The following is a 19,064-nucleotide window of genomic DNA, read 5'->3' on the forward strand; positions in this document are numbered from 1 at the left end:
TATATAACGGAGGGAAGTATGTGGGTTACATATTGTAGAGGGAGATCAAAGTTTGAGTACAGTAAGACCAGTGTTGAGAGAGCAACAGAATATTCAGCTTACTCAACGTAATCTTTAGCCTGCTCGAAACTAACATACCACAGCGCTTAAATACTTCATGCCGTTTACAGTGATTAAAAAATATTACTTTTAACAAAAAAAATTATCTATCTTTAAGTAATTTTCTTGTTTCCTGAAGTCATAGTTTTCACTAAAAACTAAGTCATCCTTCTTCAGTTGACACAGTTTACGAATGACCTGTCGAATGACTAAGAGAAATCGTGGAGATGTGAAAAAGGTGATAATGGTCCTGTCCTAAAATCACTGCCTTCATGTAAACATTATACGCTTAGAAAACTTACAGCTACAGACAAGCAGGAGCGAAACTTCGCTCTGTAGAGAAGAATATTGAGTTTTCTTTTTCTTTGTTAAGTTGTGTGTAATCCAGTTAACAAATGCATATTTCTGCAATGACAAACACAATACATTTTCACTTATATTTCCGCTTCCATGATAGCACGTAACTGCAGTAATTGAAAGTGTATGAAATAGCACACTCAATTCACAGCCACATGAAATTCACAGTAAATCAAATACTCTTAAATTACAACTGCCATACGTGAGACAAATGTGAATAGGACGATAATCATAAGAAGTAGATAAATGCTTAAATTATAACTGCCATACATAAGACGTAAATGTGAATAGGACGATAATCATAAGAAGTAGATAAATGCTACATAGAACATTTGCATTAACACTTCATAAGACCAAGTTCCATCGGGAAATGACAACAACAGCGAGAAATCCGGAAGACTAAAACGCAGATGAACGAATTATTTATGGACTTCTATTGTCATTAGAGGCGTCATATTTATATAATATCTTGATAGGATTTCAGGCCTACATTACCCATCGTCATTTCTGTGGTATACTATGTGCCACGTCACAAATATTTGAATACAATTTGCACCAGGCCGTTACTGAAGGTGGCTGAATGTACGCTGAGAACTGCTGTATTATCAAGACATTGTGCGTACACGATTGCAGTAGCAAAATGAGATCGCTGTTTCTTACTTGCATTGAATCAAAATCTGAAAAATGCTGTGTTTCACCTGTAAACTAAATTAAGTTACAAAAGGCAACTAAAATATTTTCATCCAAGTAAATGAATGCAGTGGTGATAGTGTATCACAGAAGCAAATAGTTAATGTTTGCGCGTAGACATTTGAAAGTGAACTACAGGTAACTTGCACAGTTGAAGACTACCATACGTAACACACATCAGCAGGAACCAATACTTCGTTATTTGGTGTGAACTAGCACTTACCTAACGATTCGGTAAAAAAAGTGTTTTCATATACTGACGCTATACAAAGTTCTAGAATGCTGTATAAATCGTTTTTTCTTAATATGTCGCACTCACTACCATTCGCACACTGGAAAATCGGAAACATAGAGAAAAAATTTCATTCGCGCATTGGAAAGTCTGAACCACGGAAAACAAAATAATGTGTTTGTTGTGGTTAGAGATACGTCTCAAATTCGACACTCCTTAACGAAATAGAGATCGTGTTTCTGTGAAGTTCGAAGCCGAAAAGCACGTCAGAAAAATGGGAACTCGATCTTTCTTTTCAGGAGGATTTACTTAAAGGTACTAATGCAGTACACTATAACACACAATTCACAGTCAAATATACGACTACCAAAATGAACTCTGTTGCACCACTGCCGGCACGTTGATAGAGGTGCATACGGGGAACCCCTTATAGGACGGCAACACTCAAGGCTGATGGGCGCCGCAGGTAATCATGGTGTCGCTTTGCAGGGTACCACATACGACCTTCAACTGGCACCACAAATGCATGTTTTTCACTGCTGAACACGTTATTTCACCAAAATAAAAATCAGGTAATTTAGTTGCCCTTACTATAAATGGCATACGTATCTCTAAATTAATAGCTTTCAGCTTCCTCGAAAAAATGATATCTAAATGTAGGAATTACAACGTAGTTGTCATTGTAACGAATTACAGTTTTTCAAGCGCATCTCTCAGTGGAGAGAAGTTCAAGTCCAGCACTAATCTCGTCTTATATCCTGTGTGGTATCACTAAGTTCTGATGTTCTAGCTTCTTTCATGTATCTATTATTTTCTACACCCATTTTAGTAGATAGGTAGGTTACATCAGGATTTTTCAGTTTAGTGTATCACCTACCTTACAAATTTATAACCATGAAATATTATATAGTGGAAATTCGTTATGATATAATTCTGTTTTAAATATGGGGCGATCGATCGATGTATCTGTTGATTTTTATCAAATGCTGTCCGCCCCCGGTAGCTGAGTGGTCAGCGCGACAGAATGTCAAGCCTAAGGGCTGTGCTGTACAGTTGGTGCAGTGGATAGAATGTCGGCACGGTAACTCAGCGTGTTCGGCCAGAGGGTTAGCTGCCCTCTCAATAAAAAAAACTGAGTTAATGGATCAACGACGAACTGAAACGGGTGTCTTGCGACCTCCGCCCCGAGCAGATACAACGAACAAAAACGAACAAAATGAGATTAAAAAAAATAACGTGCCCGGGTTCGATTCCCGGCTGGGTCGGAGATTTTATGCGCTCAGGGGCTGGATGTTGTGTTGTCCTAGACATCACCATTTCATCCCCATCGACGCGCAAGTCGCCGAAGTGGCGTCAAATCTTACACACACACGGCGAACGGTCTACCCGACGGGAGGCTCTAGTCACACACGACATTTTCATTTTGTCAAGTAATTACTGTAAATTCGCTTATAGAGTATTGTCCTTGATTATTATTCTGTTTTTAATCTGTCTTTCGTATTTGCATGGTTGGTAAGTTGATGATGGTATCATTACTGTTTACGAATACAGACCTGAAGATGGTGTATGAGTCACCGAAACTGGTTGTCATATAATAAAATAACATCTAAATGACGGCTGCAGGTGTTTCATTTCATTACTATACCAAAAGTCTGATTCTGTATCGCCAGTCTCATAGATTCAACATATCAACTCGAATAGTCGTTTGGTTACCACTTCCGCCAACGATTTTAGAAATTCCGGTGAGATGCAATCTGTACCTTCTGTCTTATTTCATCTCAAGTCTACCAAAGCTCTTTTAAATTCTGGTTCTAACACTTGATCCGCTATATCTTCCATATCGACTCCAATTTCTTCTTCTATCACGTCCTCAGACAAGTATTCATCGCCTCACAGAGGTCTTCAATGTACTCTTTCCATGTATCCGCTTTCCGCTCTGCGTTTGACAGTAGAATTGTTTTGACTTCTCTATAGGTTGAGTCATTCCTTCTGACAACCATTTCTTTTTCGATTTCTTCAAATTCATCCTGCAGCCTTATCCCCGTGGCTTCTTTGTACTTTTTATTTATTTAATTTCTGAGCGATTTATGTTGCCGTATTTCAGTGTTTCCCTAAACATTTTTGCACTTCCTCCTCTCGTCGATCAATTGAAATATTATATCTGTTACCCAAGGTTTCTTCGCCGTTAGCTTCCTAGTATTTATGTTTGTCTTTCCAACATTACATTTTTTAGAGATTTCCGGTTCTCTTCAATTGAACAGCGTACGGTGGTATTTGTTGTCGCAGTATCCACGTCTTCAGCGAACGTTAAATGTGTTTCATCATTTCTCTGTACTTCTACATCCCATTTTTATCCACACCGAACCTTCCGAACGACTCTCTTACATTTTAGTCTATTCTTCACCATTATTAAATTTTAATCTGATTCTACATATGCCTCTGGATACACCTTACATTCCAATATTTGGTTTCACGATTACTGTTTGAACAAGATGTAATCCAGCTGGAATCTTCCCGGACCTCCCGGTGTTTTCTACGTATAGTTCCTCCTCTTGAAATGTTTGAACAGTTTATTTGCTACTACTAGCTGAAATTTATTGCACAACTTAATTAGTCTTTATCCTCTCATTACTACTGTGTGTGTGTGTGTGTCACTGAATCTGAAATTAACGGCAGTAGTTATTCCACGATACTTTAGAAAATCAACTTGTCCAATTCTTTTTTGTTCAAGAAAACGCTAACTTTTGTTTTGCTCCTTTATCTTTTTCTTGTTATTAGTATTACACTACTGGCCATTAAAATTGCTTCACCGCGAAGGTGACGTGCTATAGACGCGAAATTTAACCGACAGGGAGAAGATGCTGTGATATGCAAATGATTAGCTTTCCAGAGCATTCACACGATGTTGGCGCCGGTGGCGACACCTACAACGTGCTGACATGAGGAAAGTTTCCAACCGATTTCTCATACACAAACAGCAGTTGACCGTTGTTGCCTGGTGAAACGTTGTTGTGATGCCTCTTGTAAGGAGGAGAAATGCGTACCATCACCTTTCCGACTTTGATAAAGGCCGCATTGTAGCCCTGTCGCGATTGCGGTTTATCGTACCGCGACACTGTTGCTCGCGTTGGTCGAGATCCAATGACTGTTAGCAGAATATGGAATCGGTAGGTTCAGGAGGGTAATACGGAACGCCGTGCAGGGTCCCAATGCCTGTAACGGATCGTGCAGCCACGTCTCGAACCCTGAGTCAACAGATCGGGACGTTTGCAAGACAACAACCACCTGCACGAACAGTTCGACGACGTTTGCTGCAGCATGGACTATCAGCTCGGAGACCATGGCTGCGGTTACCCCTGACGCTGCATCACAGACAGGAGCGCCTGCGATGGTGTACTCAACGACGAACCTGGGTGCACGAATGACAAAACGTCATTTTTTCGGATGAATCCAGGTTCTGCTTACAGCATCATGATGGTCGCATCCGTGTTTGGCGACATCGCGGTGAACGCACATTGGAAGCGTGTATTCGTCATCGCCATACTGGCGTATAACCCGGCGTGATGGTATGGGGTGCCATTGGTTACACGTCTCGGTCACCTCTTGTTCGCATTGACGGCACTTTGAACAGTGGACGCTACATTTCAGATGTCTTACGAACTGTGGCTCTACCCTTCATTCGATCCCTACGAAACCCTAAATTTCAGCAGGATAATGCACGATCGCATGTTGCAGGTCCCGTACGGGCCTTTCTGGATACAGAAAACGTTCGACTGCTGCCCTGACCAGCACATTCTCCAGATCTCTCATCAACTGAAAACGTCTGGTCAACGGCGGCCGAGCAACTGGCTCGTCACAATACGCCAGTCACTACTCTTGATGAACTGCGGTATCGTGTTGAATCTGTACCTGTACCTATACACGCCACCCAAGCTCTGTTTGACTCAATGCCCAGGCGTATCAAGGCCGTTATTACGGCCAGAGGTGGTTATTCTGGGTACTGATTTCTCAGGATCTATGCACCCAAATTGCGTGAAAACGTAATCACATGTCAGTTCTAGTATAATATATTTGTCAGATGAATACCCGTTTATCATCTGCATTTCTTCTTGGTGTAGCAATTTTAATGGCCAGTAGTGTGCTTTCGATTCCTGCCCACTGAAATAAATTTGTATTTTCATCCCATTCTTCGACTTTTCGTAATTCAATATTAGAAGCGCTCTCAGGTGCCTAGTCGCTGCTTCCTTTTACCAGTATCACCAAATCATCAGCAGAGGAGATCGTGGTGCACTACAGAAGCCTTTTGAGCACCCTTCCGTTATTTACCTCTCACTCTTGACGTTGTTGACAGGCTGAAATGGCATTAGCTCGTCAAAATAACGTTTAACTAAATTGTGCAAATTTCAGTAAAACTGCAATTTCCGTAGAGCAATGAGAATATAAGGCTACCAAGCGGCATTGAAGACCTCTCGTACCTCCATGCTTAGCGTTAATACATATCGGCCAAGCACCAGACGGTCTGAAAAATTTTTTTGCTGCTTCTAAAGCCTCTACAGTGCTTTTATGCGGAGTGAACAAATATTGGTTGTTGTGAAGAAAGTCCTGTGAAGAAACATAGTGCATACATCTGTTTATTGACAGTTTTCCAGCAATTTTTCCTCCGTATACAGGAGTCTGATGGCGATATTTAGTAATTTTTATACTATACTTCTTTGTAGGTTTTGCTATTGGTATTATTTTGTCTTTCTTCCACTAGTTAGGGAAAGAACTATGATTCTAAACAAATGCTGTACACTATCGTTACATACTCTAAAACAAGTCGGAACATTCGAAGGAATCTTTCCTGCTGATTTCGTTTTCGCCAGGGCTCTTAGTTGGATTCGTTACTTTTATTATTTCAAGAACTTCTTGTTCCGTCATTTGATAGATTCTGTGTCTGTCGTCGTATTTGTTTATAGTGCTCACTATCTGCTGTTTCCTCGTCTGATGGTGCAAAATAATCAAGCATGTAAGTGACTGTGTCTTCTTAGTACTGTTCCGTATTTCTACCTCTGTTATCACTAACTGAATCATGCTGCAGACTCAACCTTGGATTACTGTCGGTGGCAATTAAAATAGCAACCTCGTTCTTAATAGACAAAATTTTATCAAACTTTCATAAATCAGATGGTATATTCTTTGCCATATAGAAGTAAATGCTAACTGAATAGAATCTTAAGTATACAGTTGCTTTTCCTACCACCACAGTACACTAGTATCAATACTGGTTAACATTAGTGCGTCTACTCCTCTGTTGATAATTGTTAACAGCGGCGAGTTCCCTTTCGTTTCCTGCACTGAGAGTTCGGTACTTCCGCATAATTCAAGATATTTTATTTTTGTACAGTATGGCTCCCGAACAAAACCTAAATCTATATTTTTTTCTCGTACAAGGTGCAAAATACAATATGTTTCGGCGTGGGACCTTTACAGGATGATCTGAATGCACCAGATTTCTGGCATGATGACCTTTCTGTTTCCAAGGCACGACACAGTTTCAGTTTCGGTTTGTTTTGATAGCTTTCATTCTGCAGTTTATGTATGTCCTTTTCGAAGAGTTTTTTCCACTGACAGGACAGGTTTAGAATGCGTAGTAGCTTTCAAGAGTCTTGTAAATTCTATAGGAGAGAGGAGTTCGTCTTTCGCCCAGCACTCTTTGTAAATCTTCTGTAACAGCAGCCGATGTTTCTGACGGCACCAAAGCACATTCCGACATCACATTACTCAGTTCGTTCTTGTATCGATTGATCTTAGCCTGGAAGAATTTACTTTCTAAAAGGTCAGTCTGTATTAGCTGTTATTCCTCACTTTGATACTTGTGTACAAGCGGGGTGTCGTTTTTATCATTCTCTACTAACAGGCCCACATGCATTACCAGTGGGTCATGAAGCACACCCGTTGATGATTTATTTGCGTGCGTTAGTATTGTTGGGAATAGCTCTCACACTTCTGACGCATTCAACCCCTTCTGGGAGCAGTACTGTACTGCTTTCATCATGCGGAGTAACTTCTAGCCTTCCGTCATCTATGAAGGTAGGTGAAGGTCATAGGGGCTCATTCCAAAGCGGGTCTCATCATTGAAGACAATTCCACTCCAGTCAATGAGATTCCAGGCCGAAGACGTGTCTGTCACGCCGTTTCAGTTATCGAAAACAGAGACAGAAAAAGCGGTCTTTGAGAGAAGATATCAGGTTGTTCATTGCGTGTTCAGATTTCCTGTCCTTTAATGTACAGCTCAAAACTTGTATTATAGTGATTTAAAATGAATAGATGTAAAACGTAATGAGTGGACAAAATAGTTCATCCTAGATATACTGTGAGCGAAGCCACCAGCATAGAGACACAGATTAACAATCAATTTTTGACACTAACGCGACTCTGCAACACCACTGGGGAAATATTAAATAAAGGTGTGATATAACGTTCTTCTCCGGTCTTCTTTAGTTCACACTTCGTTTCTTAATCTGCGTGTGCAGTCTGTCATACGCAGCAACTGTCAGCTGTAAATCAGACATACAGAGTTTGTCACGCCCTCCGTCACTCGTAGCGTAACAAGGACGAATAGGCAGCATACACGCACGTTATTTCGTGCTATCATCTAAACTCTCAGATTTGAAAATGGCAGTTCTGCCGAAATATACGCTCTTGTGTACCCGCTCACAGTTGCTGTCACACCAAATGTCCACTCTCAACTAAACGTCTCGCCATCTAACGAAAAATGTCTAACAGCAATAAACCGCAACACTTTCTGCACCCTTGACTGTCATCTACGAGTAAAACCTAGGAGGAACTGTTGAGATAAACCTCGACAGGATATTCACACACTCTCTCTCTCTCACTGTCATATTCGAAGAGCATTGCTGACTCATACTCTTAAATTCGCTAAAAATTGATTCGTTGTTTACAGATCGATGTGCATGTGAATTCTTTTATATTCATACATAGAAATATTCGTTAACGATCTTGGATAAAAAACTGTGTCGTTGTTGCAGACTCTACATGCCTGGTATGGGGTAAGACGTGTTCGGGTACGGGCAATTGCTGGCTGTACAACGGAGAGACACTGAGGTACACGCTCAACTTCACGGCTGCAGGTAAGTCGCAATCATTCACGTAGTCAGCACAATGGCACTCTGTAACTGAGTCGTAGCGCAGTTCGCTCAGGTGCAATATTTCCTATCGATATTGACACACTTCGAAAAAGTTGCAATTAAAGTATCGATAGCAGCCGTATCGCAAGGCACCGATTGTCCTTTACTGAATTTTCAATGTTTTGTATAGTAGACAAGTACTAAATTAGAATGCAGGGCAAAATATGCGAATTATGCCAGTTTTGTATTAAATAAAAATCAGCAGTAAGGTTCTAATATTCTAAGTACAAAGAAAAATAAGGGCCCTGACATAGATTTTATGTTGCAGCAATGCAAACATATTTATAATGAAACCTCGTGTCTGCTTGGGCTACGACTCTTACCACACATCGCCTAAAATTAATACTTTTAATGTTTTTAGCCAGAAGTCCAGTTTATTTGTCGAGTGAATGTGGTCCTGTCTTGAACAAGACGAGTTCTTTGTAGAGAAAATAAATTCTTGCTTGGTTGTTTAGCACTTGCCACAGTCATTTATTTCCGAGAACTTATAAATTTCGCTAAAAATAGAAATAGGTACATCTGATGAGTCGTCCCCTGCGCTTCTTGCGATCGAAAACATTGTAACACATTTTCCTAAAATCAAAATCTTTTGTGGGTACGTTTATATAAACTCACCAGAAGAACATATTGCAGAATAAATATTTTCATTTCACTAACTGCTTTCACACATGGAACTCGATTCTAAATACGTATTTTCTTTAATCGATGCTCACGAAGTCTAGGAATGTATCAGTCATATAATAAGTTCAGTTCACCTTGTCTTCATACTCTGAATTATTTAAACCGTATTCCAAAACAGAACGTAACAAACAACACTCAATTATTACTGCTTTCTAGTAACTGAATGTAATTCAAATACATACGAAATATCCACCAAATTTTCTGAGTTTACACAAAAAAAGAACGTATGTAACCTGCTTTATGTGCCTGAAATATGGTAAGTTAGTTAGAGGCTGCATGTGCATTTACTCTTTACTACTGCGCTGACCTGTCCAGTATACCACATAGAAATTACAAGCTTTTTAATTGCCATAAAATTTGTTGCAAATGTTTAATAGCGATATTTTCAAGTGCAGTTAATACATCTGTAACAAATACGAGTATTTTTGCTATTAAATACTTTTCTGCGCATCATCTGATACTTTCAAAGCCGGTACGTTATTATTTATTGCTTTAGTAGTCTAAAAATCTATTGAGAAGTTGATGTGGATACCGAAACAGTAGACATCGAAAAGAAATACCTGTTTATACTCTTGTTACTAATATAGAGTATCCCTACGAGTACCGAAGCACTGTAAAGATTCGACGATTCTTTTACTTATTTTCGGCCTGCATATTTTGAATGTGGAAGCATCATAAACAGCACTTTCAGACAAACAGTTATTATTATTACTGTTACTACTATCATTACTACTATTATTGTTAGTTATTAAGAAAGGTAAGTTTCTAAGTGTCTGGAACTTAGACGAAGAGCCTAGCAACTGTCAATTGGATTATTAGATGATTAAATGAGGCTACATTTTCCCTATATATATATATATATATATATATATATATATATATATATATATATATATCTCCGGACATCACCAAAAACATACGTTTTTCATATTAGGTGCATTGTGCTGCCACCTACTGCCAGGTACTCCTTATCAGCGACCTCGGTAGTCATTAGACATCGTGAGAGAGCAGAATGGGGCGCTCCGCGGATTCACGGACTTTCAATGTGATCAGGTGATTGGGTGTCACTTGTGTCATATGTCTGTACGCGAGATTTCCACACTCCTAAATATCCCTAGGTCCACTGTTTCCGATGTGATGGTGAAGTGGAAACGTGAAGCGACACGTACAGCATAAAAACGTACAAGCCGACCTAGTCCGTTGACTGACAGAGACCGCCGACACCTAAAGAGAGTCGTAATGTGTAATAGCAAGACATCTATCCAGACCATCACTCAGGAATTCCAAACTGCATCACGATCCACTGCAAGTACTATGACACTTAGGAGGGAGGTGACAAAACTTGGATTTCACGGCCGAGCGACTGTTCATAAGCCACACATCAGGCCGGTAAATGCCAAACTACGTCTCGCTTGGTGTAATGAGCGTAAACATTGGACGATTGAACAGTGGAAAACGTTGTGTGGAGTGACAAATCACGGTACACAATGTGGCGATCCGATGGCAGTGTGTCGATAAGGCGACTGCCCGGTGAACGCCATTGCCAGCGTGTGTAGTGCCAACAGCAAAATTCGGAGGCGGTGGTGTTGTGGTGTGGTCGTGTTTTTCACGGAGGGTGCTTGCACCCCTTGTTGTTTAGCGTGGCACTATCACAGCACAGACCTACACTGATGTTTGAAGCACCTTGTTGCTTCCCACTGTTGAAGAGCAATTCGGGGATGGCGATTGCATCTTTCATCCCGATCGAATACCTGTTTATAATGCACGGGCTGTGGCGGAGTGGTTACACGACAATAACATCCCTGAACCGAGCGAGGTGGCGCAGTGGTTAGACACTGGACTCGCATTCGGGAGGACGACGGTTCAATCCCGCGTCCGGCCATCCTGATTTAGGTTTTCCGTGATTTCCCTAAATCGCTCCAGGCAAATGCCGGGATGGTTCCTTTCAAAGGGCACGGCCGACTTCCTTCCCCGTCCTTCCCTAATCCGATGAGGCCGATGATCTCGCTGTCTGGTCTCCTTCCACAAAACAACCAATAACATCCCTGTAATGGACTGGCCTGCACAGAGTCGACTTCATGTCAGGCCTCACCGACCGACCTCGATAGCTCTCCTCAGTGCTGCACTCCATGAAGAATGGGCTGCCATTCCCCAAGCTGTCTTTAAAAGTGTGAAAGGCTGCGTACTGCGAGATAGTGACGGCGAACACTTATGAGCTGTGGATAGTTCTGTGTTTCCAGCCGAAAGACACATTGCAGGATCAGAGAGGTGATTCCTAATACTGATTTAGTATCTGCAATTTGGTGTTAAAAATTAGATGATTTAATCTGTGGAGCTCAGAATATACTTTGAATGCACACACATACACACACACACACACACACACACGTATATATATATATATATATATATATATATATATATATATATATATATATATATATATATATATATATGTTGTTGTTGTGGTCTTCAGTCCTGAGACTGGTTTGATGCAGCTCTCCATGCTACTCTATCCTGTGCAAGCTTTTTCATCTCCCAGTACCTACTGCAACCTACATCCTTCTGAATCTGCTTAGTGTATTCATCTCTTGGTCTCCCCCTACGATTTTTACCCTCCACGCTGCCCTCCAATACTAAATTGGTGATCCCTTGATGTCTCAGAACATGTCCTACCAACCGTTCCCTTCTTCTGGTCAAGTTGTGCCACAAACTTCTCTTCTCCCCAATCCTATTCAATACTTCCTCATTAGTTATGTGATCTACCTATCTAATCTTCAGTATTCTTCTGTAGCACCACATTTCGAAAGCTTCTATTCTCTTCTTGTCCAAACTATTTATCGTCCATGTTTCACTTCCATACATGGCTACACTCCATACGAATACTTTCAGAAATGACTTCCTGACACTTAAATCAATACTGGATGTTAACAAATATCTCTTATTCAGAAACGCTTTCCTTGCCATTGCCAGCCTACATTTTATATCCTCTCTACTTCGACCATCATCAGTTATTTTGCTCCCCAAATAGCAAAACTCCTTTACTACTTTAAGTGCCTCATTTCCTAATCTAATTCCCTCAGCATCACCCGACTTAATTAGACTACATTCCATTATCCTTGTTTTGCTTTTGTTGATGTTCATCTTATATCCTCCTTTCAAGACACTGTCCATTCCATTCAACTGCTCTTCCAAGTCCTTTGCTGTCTCTGACAGAATTACAATGTCATCGGCGAACCTCAAAGTTTTTATTTCTTCTCCATGAATTTTAATACCTACTCCGAATTTTTCTTTTGTTTCCTTTACTGCTTGTTCAATATACAGATTGAACAACATCGGGGACAGGCTACAACCCTGTCTTACTCCCTTCCCAACCACTGCTTCCCTTTCATGTCCCTCGACTCTTATAACTGCCATCTGGTTTCTGTACAAATTGTAAATAGCCTTTCGCTCCCTGTATTTTACCCCTGCCACCTTTAGAATTTGAAAGAGAGTATTCCAGTCAACATTGTCAAAAGCTTTCTCTAAGTCTACAAATGCTAGAAACGTAGGTTTGCCTTTCCTTAATCTTTCTTCTAAGGTAAGTCGTAAGGTCAGTATTGCCTCACGTGTTCCAGTGTTTCTACGGAATCCAAACTGATCTTCCCCGAGGTTGGCTTCTACTAGTTTTTCCATTCGTCTGTAAAGAATTCGTGTTAGTATTTTGCAGCTGTGACTTATTAAGCTGATAGTTCGGTAATTTTCACATCTGTCAACACCTGCTTTCTTTGGGATTAGAATTATTATATTCTTCTTGAAGTCTGAGGGTATTTCGCCTGTTTCATACATCTTGCTCACCAGATGGTAGAGTTTTGTCAGGACTGGCTCTCCCACGGCCGTCAGTAGTTCCAATGGAATATTGTCTACTCCGGGGGCCTTGTTTCGACTCAGGTCTTTCAGTGCTCTGTCAAACTCTTCACGCAGTATCGTATCTCCCATTTCATCTTCATCTACATCCTCTTCCATTTCCATAGTATTGTCCTCAAGTACATCGCACTTGTATAGACCCTCTATATACTCCTTCCACCTTTCTGCTTTCCCTTCTTTGCTTAGAACTGGGTTTCCATCTGAGCTCTTGATATTCACACAAGTCGTTCTATTATCTCCAAAGGTCTCTTTAATTTTCCTGCAGGCGGTATCTATCTTACCCCTAGTGAGATAGGCCTCTACATCCTTACATTTGTCCTCTAGCCATCGCTGCTTAGCCATTTTGCACTTCCTGTCGATCTCATTTTTGAGACGTTTGTATTCCTTTTTGCCTGTTTCACTTACTGCATTTTTATATTTTCTCCTTTCATCAATTAAATTCAATATTTCTTCTGTTACCCAAGGATTTCTACTAGCCCTCGTCTTTTTACCTACTTGATCCTCTGCTGCCTTCACTACTTCATCCCTCAAAGCTACCCATTCTTCTTCTACTGTATTTATTTCCCCCAATCCTGTCAATTGCTCCCTTATGCTCTCCCTGAATCTCTGTACAACCTCTGGTTCTTTTAGTTTATCCAGGTCCCATCTCCTTAAATTCCCACCTTTTTGCAGTTTCTTCAGTTTTAATCTACAGGTCATAACCAATAGATTGTGGTCAGAGTCCACATCTGCCCCTGGAAATGTCTTACAATTTAAAACCTGGTTCCTAAATCTCTGTCTTACCATTATATAATCTATCTGATACCTTTTAGTATCTCCAGGGTTCTTCCATGTATACAACCTTCTTTCATTATTCTTAAACCAAGTGTTAGTTATGATTATGTTGTGCTCTGTGCAAAATTCTACCAGGCGGCTTCCTCCTTCATTTCTGTCCCCCAATCCATATTCACCTACTATGTTTCCTTCTCTCCCTTTTCCTACACTCGAATTCCAGTCACCCATGACTATTAAATTTTCGTCTCCCTTCACAATCTGAATAATTTCTTTTATTTCATCATACATTTCTTCAATTTCTTCGTCATCTGCAGAGCTAGTTGGCATATAAACTTGTACTACTGTAGTAGGTGTGGGCTTCGTATCTATCTTGGCCACAATAATGCGTTCACTATGCTGTTTGTAGTAGCTTATCCGCATTCCTATTTTCCTATTCATTATTAAACCTACTCCTGCATTACCCCTATTTGATTTTGTGTTTATAACCCTGTAGTCACCTGACCAGAAGTCTTGTTCCTCCTGCCACCGAACTTCACTAATTCCCACTATATCTAACTTCAACCTATCCATTTCCCTTTTTAAATTTTCTAACCTACCTGCCCGATTAAGGGATCTGACATTCCACGCTCCGATCCGTAGAACGCCAGTTTTCTTTCTCCTGATAATGACATCATCTTGAGTAGTCCCCGCCCGGAGATCCGAATGGGGGACTATTTTACCTCCGGAATATTTTACCCAAGAGGACGCCATCATCATGTAATCATACAGTAAAGCTGTATGCCCTCGGGAAAAATTACGGCTGTAGTTTCCCCTTGCTTTCAGCCGTTCGCAGTTACAAGGCCAGATCAGTCAATCATCCAGACTGTTGCCCTTGCAACTACTGAAAAGGCTGCTGCCCCTCTTCAGGAACCACACGTTTGTCTGGCCTCTCAACAGATACCCCTCCGTTGTGGTTGCACCTACGGTACGGCTATCTGTATCGCTGAGGCACGCAAGCCTCCCCACCAGCGGCAAGGTCCATGGTTCATAAATATATATACCCACAACCACACAAATACTCACACACACACATACACATGCAAGCACACACTTCTGTATCACACTGCAATTCCTTCTCTGGATGGAAGTACGTTAGACACAGGTGTTGTCTGCTTTCTCCTCATACTGCCGCTTTGCTGTAATACCTAGCGTGGTACACCACATTAGAAACAATGATAACTACCCACAACTTCCATATGCCACTGCGAATTGCATCAGCAGAAACACGCTACTGTACCAGCTTACGGCTGATTCACGGCTCAACGAACAGAGAATAAATTAAACACTCCATCGATGGATTACACAAGGTGAGCATTAATAAAACAGGCAAACTGCAGGGGCGGATTCCTCACTGGAAACGGAGGAAAAAAGATCCTATAAACATGTGACCGGAAATGCACCGTTGCCACAGTAGACAGCGCTGACGAATGACAGTTCCTCTGACAACATGCCGTGTTTTACTTGCATTCTGTGTGACTGACGCCGCGTACTGTAATTAGCAGAATGGTCCGGTATTCGTGCTGGGAACAAGCCGAGATGGTGTTTGTGTATGGCCATGCGGATGAAACCGGTGGAGATGCGTGCTGGGAACAAGCCGAGATGGTGTTTGTGTATGGTCATGCAAAACAAGTACCCTCGCAGACGCCAAGCACATCACCCAACATTTCAAGCCCTTTCTGCGGTGTTTATATTATCATGGGTCCTTTCAGACAGACGAACGTCCATGGAGGTGGCGGACTGTGCGTACATCAGATTTGGAGGACAATGTTCTACAGGATACTGAGACGAAACCTAGCTCTAGGCAAGTGGCCCGCCAACATGGTAAAAGCCAAAGTACGGTTATGTGTATCCTGCATGACAAACGCTACTATCCCTGTCATCTGCAATCCCATGGAACATATGTTGTGACGTGGATGCTATGCGGCTCTGTCCTTTGTTCCGTGACAAATATTCGTAGAACTTTTTTCCTCCATTTCCAGTCAGCCATCCGTCCCTGCAATTTGTCGGTGTTACTGATTTTCACCCTGTATAGAGTCACTTCTCCACGTGGATCCTGACAAGCAATCGTCCAGCGGGCTGCCAAGAAGACCTTGTCATTAACAACGTCTTTGCGGATCCAGTCGTACACATATATGGTACACATACGACAGTAACCAAATACTGCTAGAAGTCTCATGGAACTAATGCCATTTTATTGTAAATCACGAAGTGATCTCACACCTAGGAGAATGCTTTTGAAACGAGGTGTTACTGTTTAATTATCGCCTTGGAGTTTGATTTGATAGTGTGATAACTAGTAGATGTCTTCTCTCAAACATAGACTCCATCCTGTCAAAGTTCAGTACATCGTGGGGATAATAAAATGAACCACGCTACTGGTTCATACCCAACAGTACACTAAGCTCGAGAGGAAAGAGAGGAAAGCAAATGTTATCTCTCCATGAGTGAGGATTCGAGAAAATAGTTTTACCCCTCATACGTACAAGGAACTTAAACTATATTTGGGAAATTCCTGTGTTAAATAAGTCTAGAGGTACTTCCTACGTTGTATATTTTGTTTGAAAATGAATAAACCTAGCTCAGAAGACAAATTTACGCTGATACTAACCTATTATTTCTTCGATAGGTTTCGTAGCTATTGGGACGCTGTTTGACGCTGGTGTGTGGTACTTCGTGAAGGACCTGAAGATATTTGACGAGGAAGTGAAACCGACAGAAGTGGAGGAGGTGCAAGAGAAGATCGTCGTGGAAGAATGACACTTATAAGAAACAGTGGGAGAAAATACCTGTGATCATTACCGTCTGTAAATATCACAGCTGAGGCAACAGGAAATTGAGTGTATTTTGAGTCAAGAAGTGCTTGGCAGAAGGCAGAATTATCGAGTAGCAAAGTCTCTGCAACTCTCTTGTCTCTCTCCAAAATATTGTATTGCTGAAATAAAGTGCGACACCGAAAAATTCTTGTAATCTTACCATACAGGACACTGCTCGAGTAATTACTGCAGTAATCATATGTCCCCATAAGAGACACCCAACGGAATATTCAGTAACTAAAAAGAAAATGTCAGGATAAGGCATACAATTTTGCAAGAGAAAGTCATTAAGCGTTTATATATGTAAGTCTGAAAAATAAAATGTTTATTAAAAGTGCAATTACATTTCATCTCCAGAAATTTAAAATGTCATAGCTGTACACATCAGTCATCCAATATTTCTTTCTACAAACAAGGTATCAAATTTTCCGTGAGACCTAGTGAAATAAATTATTGGGAACGGGAACTCGTTGAAAAAATAACAGATTTTTGCATACAAATACGATAGTTTTAGCACGGAACACTTTAGATTCACTTGAATAAGATTTCTATTCAGTGTTATTTTATCGTATCAAATGGATATTCGATACTGTCTGTGTGGCCTAGTGTTGAAGCTAATCACAGTACATAAGAAATAAATGCCTGACAGTGAGTTGCGTGCTTGTAAACGAGACGATGGAGACAGTGGCTGAGATCTGACACTTACAGTGACTAAAATTTTATTTAAAATAATTGTTTCCTGACCAGAACTGATATATATCTCATTATTGTCCAACAGTAGGAATGATTATCTTAAGTAAAGTATTTTCATCTAACATGTGTCTCTTTTGTCAAAAGTTAATTAAAAATCGAATGTATTTCATTTTACAATTCGACGAGTCTCAAAAATATAGAAATATAAATATGAAACTGAATATCTCAACCATTGTGAATTGGATTAAGTTCGTGTTGCCTTAGAAACTTCGACCACTCATTGCATTATTTGTTTCTTAGCAGCTTCGTCCACTCAGTATATTGTTTACCTTGTACTGTCTTAGCAACTATGTTCACACATTATATTCCACAAATAATCATGTCACGATCGTGTGGGTATAGTGCTCACCAAATATTCATACGTCTTTTAAATCATATCAATACTGTCGTAAATGATTTTTACAGTCTTATTTACTGCCACTTATTTACAACTGTGGCAGCAAATAAATAGTTTCCCACTCTAATCCATCTCAGTAATCTTGAATCAGTTGTTACTTATGGCAATTATTTCAGTAAGGTCACCTTCAGTTGCCAGAGTCTGGAAGGCTCGTACAGCTTCGTAAGCCATATGAGCTTGAAGCTGTATATTATCTGACTGATGGACAAGACATATTAAAGAGCATTATTCCTTCCTTCCTTTATTTCGACTGGAATAACAGTATGCAACAGCAGTGTCAGTTCTTGGAAATTTCTGGGTCCATATGATGCCCTGTGGGCATGTTCTTCTGCATAGTTATAATCTTTTGATTAACGTAGATAGCTCGTTTTATCTCAGCCGCATGTTTTTCTTCTCCATGTGACGCAGGCACACCATCCAGCTCCATCGCAATACTGTCGTGATGCTTCTACGTATATGAATTAATTCCAGTATTTTGGTCCTAATTAAGAGTATCTATCACTACTGGCTAAAATAAACCAATGCTGCGAAACTTGCAACCAAGTATAGTGCCAGTTAACTTACACGTCTGTCCATCAGTATGCTAGAGCTTCAACATTACGAAGCAAAGATTGATTATTGCTTCATGATCTGCTAAATTATTTACTCTCTTCTGTTATAACTTCCTGTCCCTTTCCTTGAGTGTTGAAATTGATGGAAACAGCAACGAAAACCCAAAATTATGCTCTTCAGCTTTTTGTACAGTAATGTTATTTACAGGTGTGCTAATATATATTTTCATTCTAAATGGGTGCGCTTTCGCCCGTGACATGTTTTCAGATGTGACCAGATCTTGATCCTTCTCACATCTCAACCACGTTGTGTCACTTGATTTTTATGAACAGGTCGATGAGAACTGGAGTGAAGCGCCATGAGTACTGACACTGTCCCATTCATTACCTATTACCTTCTGTGTCATTCTCAACCGAATTGTTTCTTCTGTTTTACATGCTTCTACATGGCTGTATGAAGGACAGACTGAATTCACGTAATACAATGAGAAAAAAAAGAGCGGCCGGTTTTCATTCAGAAAATTTTGTTTGAGTACAGTTTGTATTATTACTTACGGTATCGTTTGACGATGACTGAGTAGC

General features: G+C 40.5%; 1 protein-coding gene across 1 annotated transcript in view; it reads left to right on the forward strand.

Annotated features, from left to right (window-relative positions):
* Nucleotides 1-17,121, forward strand: part of LOC124797797 (solute carrier organic anion transporter family member 74D-like) — a 105,663-nt gene extending 88,542 nt beyond the window's left edge. Inside the window, exons 10-11 of the mRNA XM_047260814.1 lie at nucleotides 8,410-8,511; nucleotides 16,595-17,121. Coding sequence (XP_047116770.1) covers nucleotides 8,410-8,511; nucleotides 16,595-16,725 — 233 coding nt within the window. The 3' untranslated portion in view covers nucleotides 16,726-17,121. The remainder of the gene's footprint in view (nucleotides 1-8,409; nucleotides 8,512-16,594) is intronic.
* The last annotated feature ends 1,943 nt before the right edge of the window (nucleotides 17,122-19,064 follow it).

Source organism: Schistocerca piceifrons, chromosome 1 (assembly GCF_021461385.2).
Source record: "Schistocerca piceifrons isolate TAMUIC-IGC-003096 chromosome 1, iqSchPice1.1, whole genome shotgun sequence".
NCBI classification, from domain to species: Eukaryota; Metazoa; Arthropoda; class Insecta; order Orthoptera; family Acrididae; genus Schistocerca; species Schistocerca piceifrons.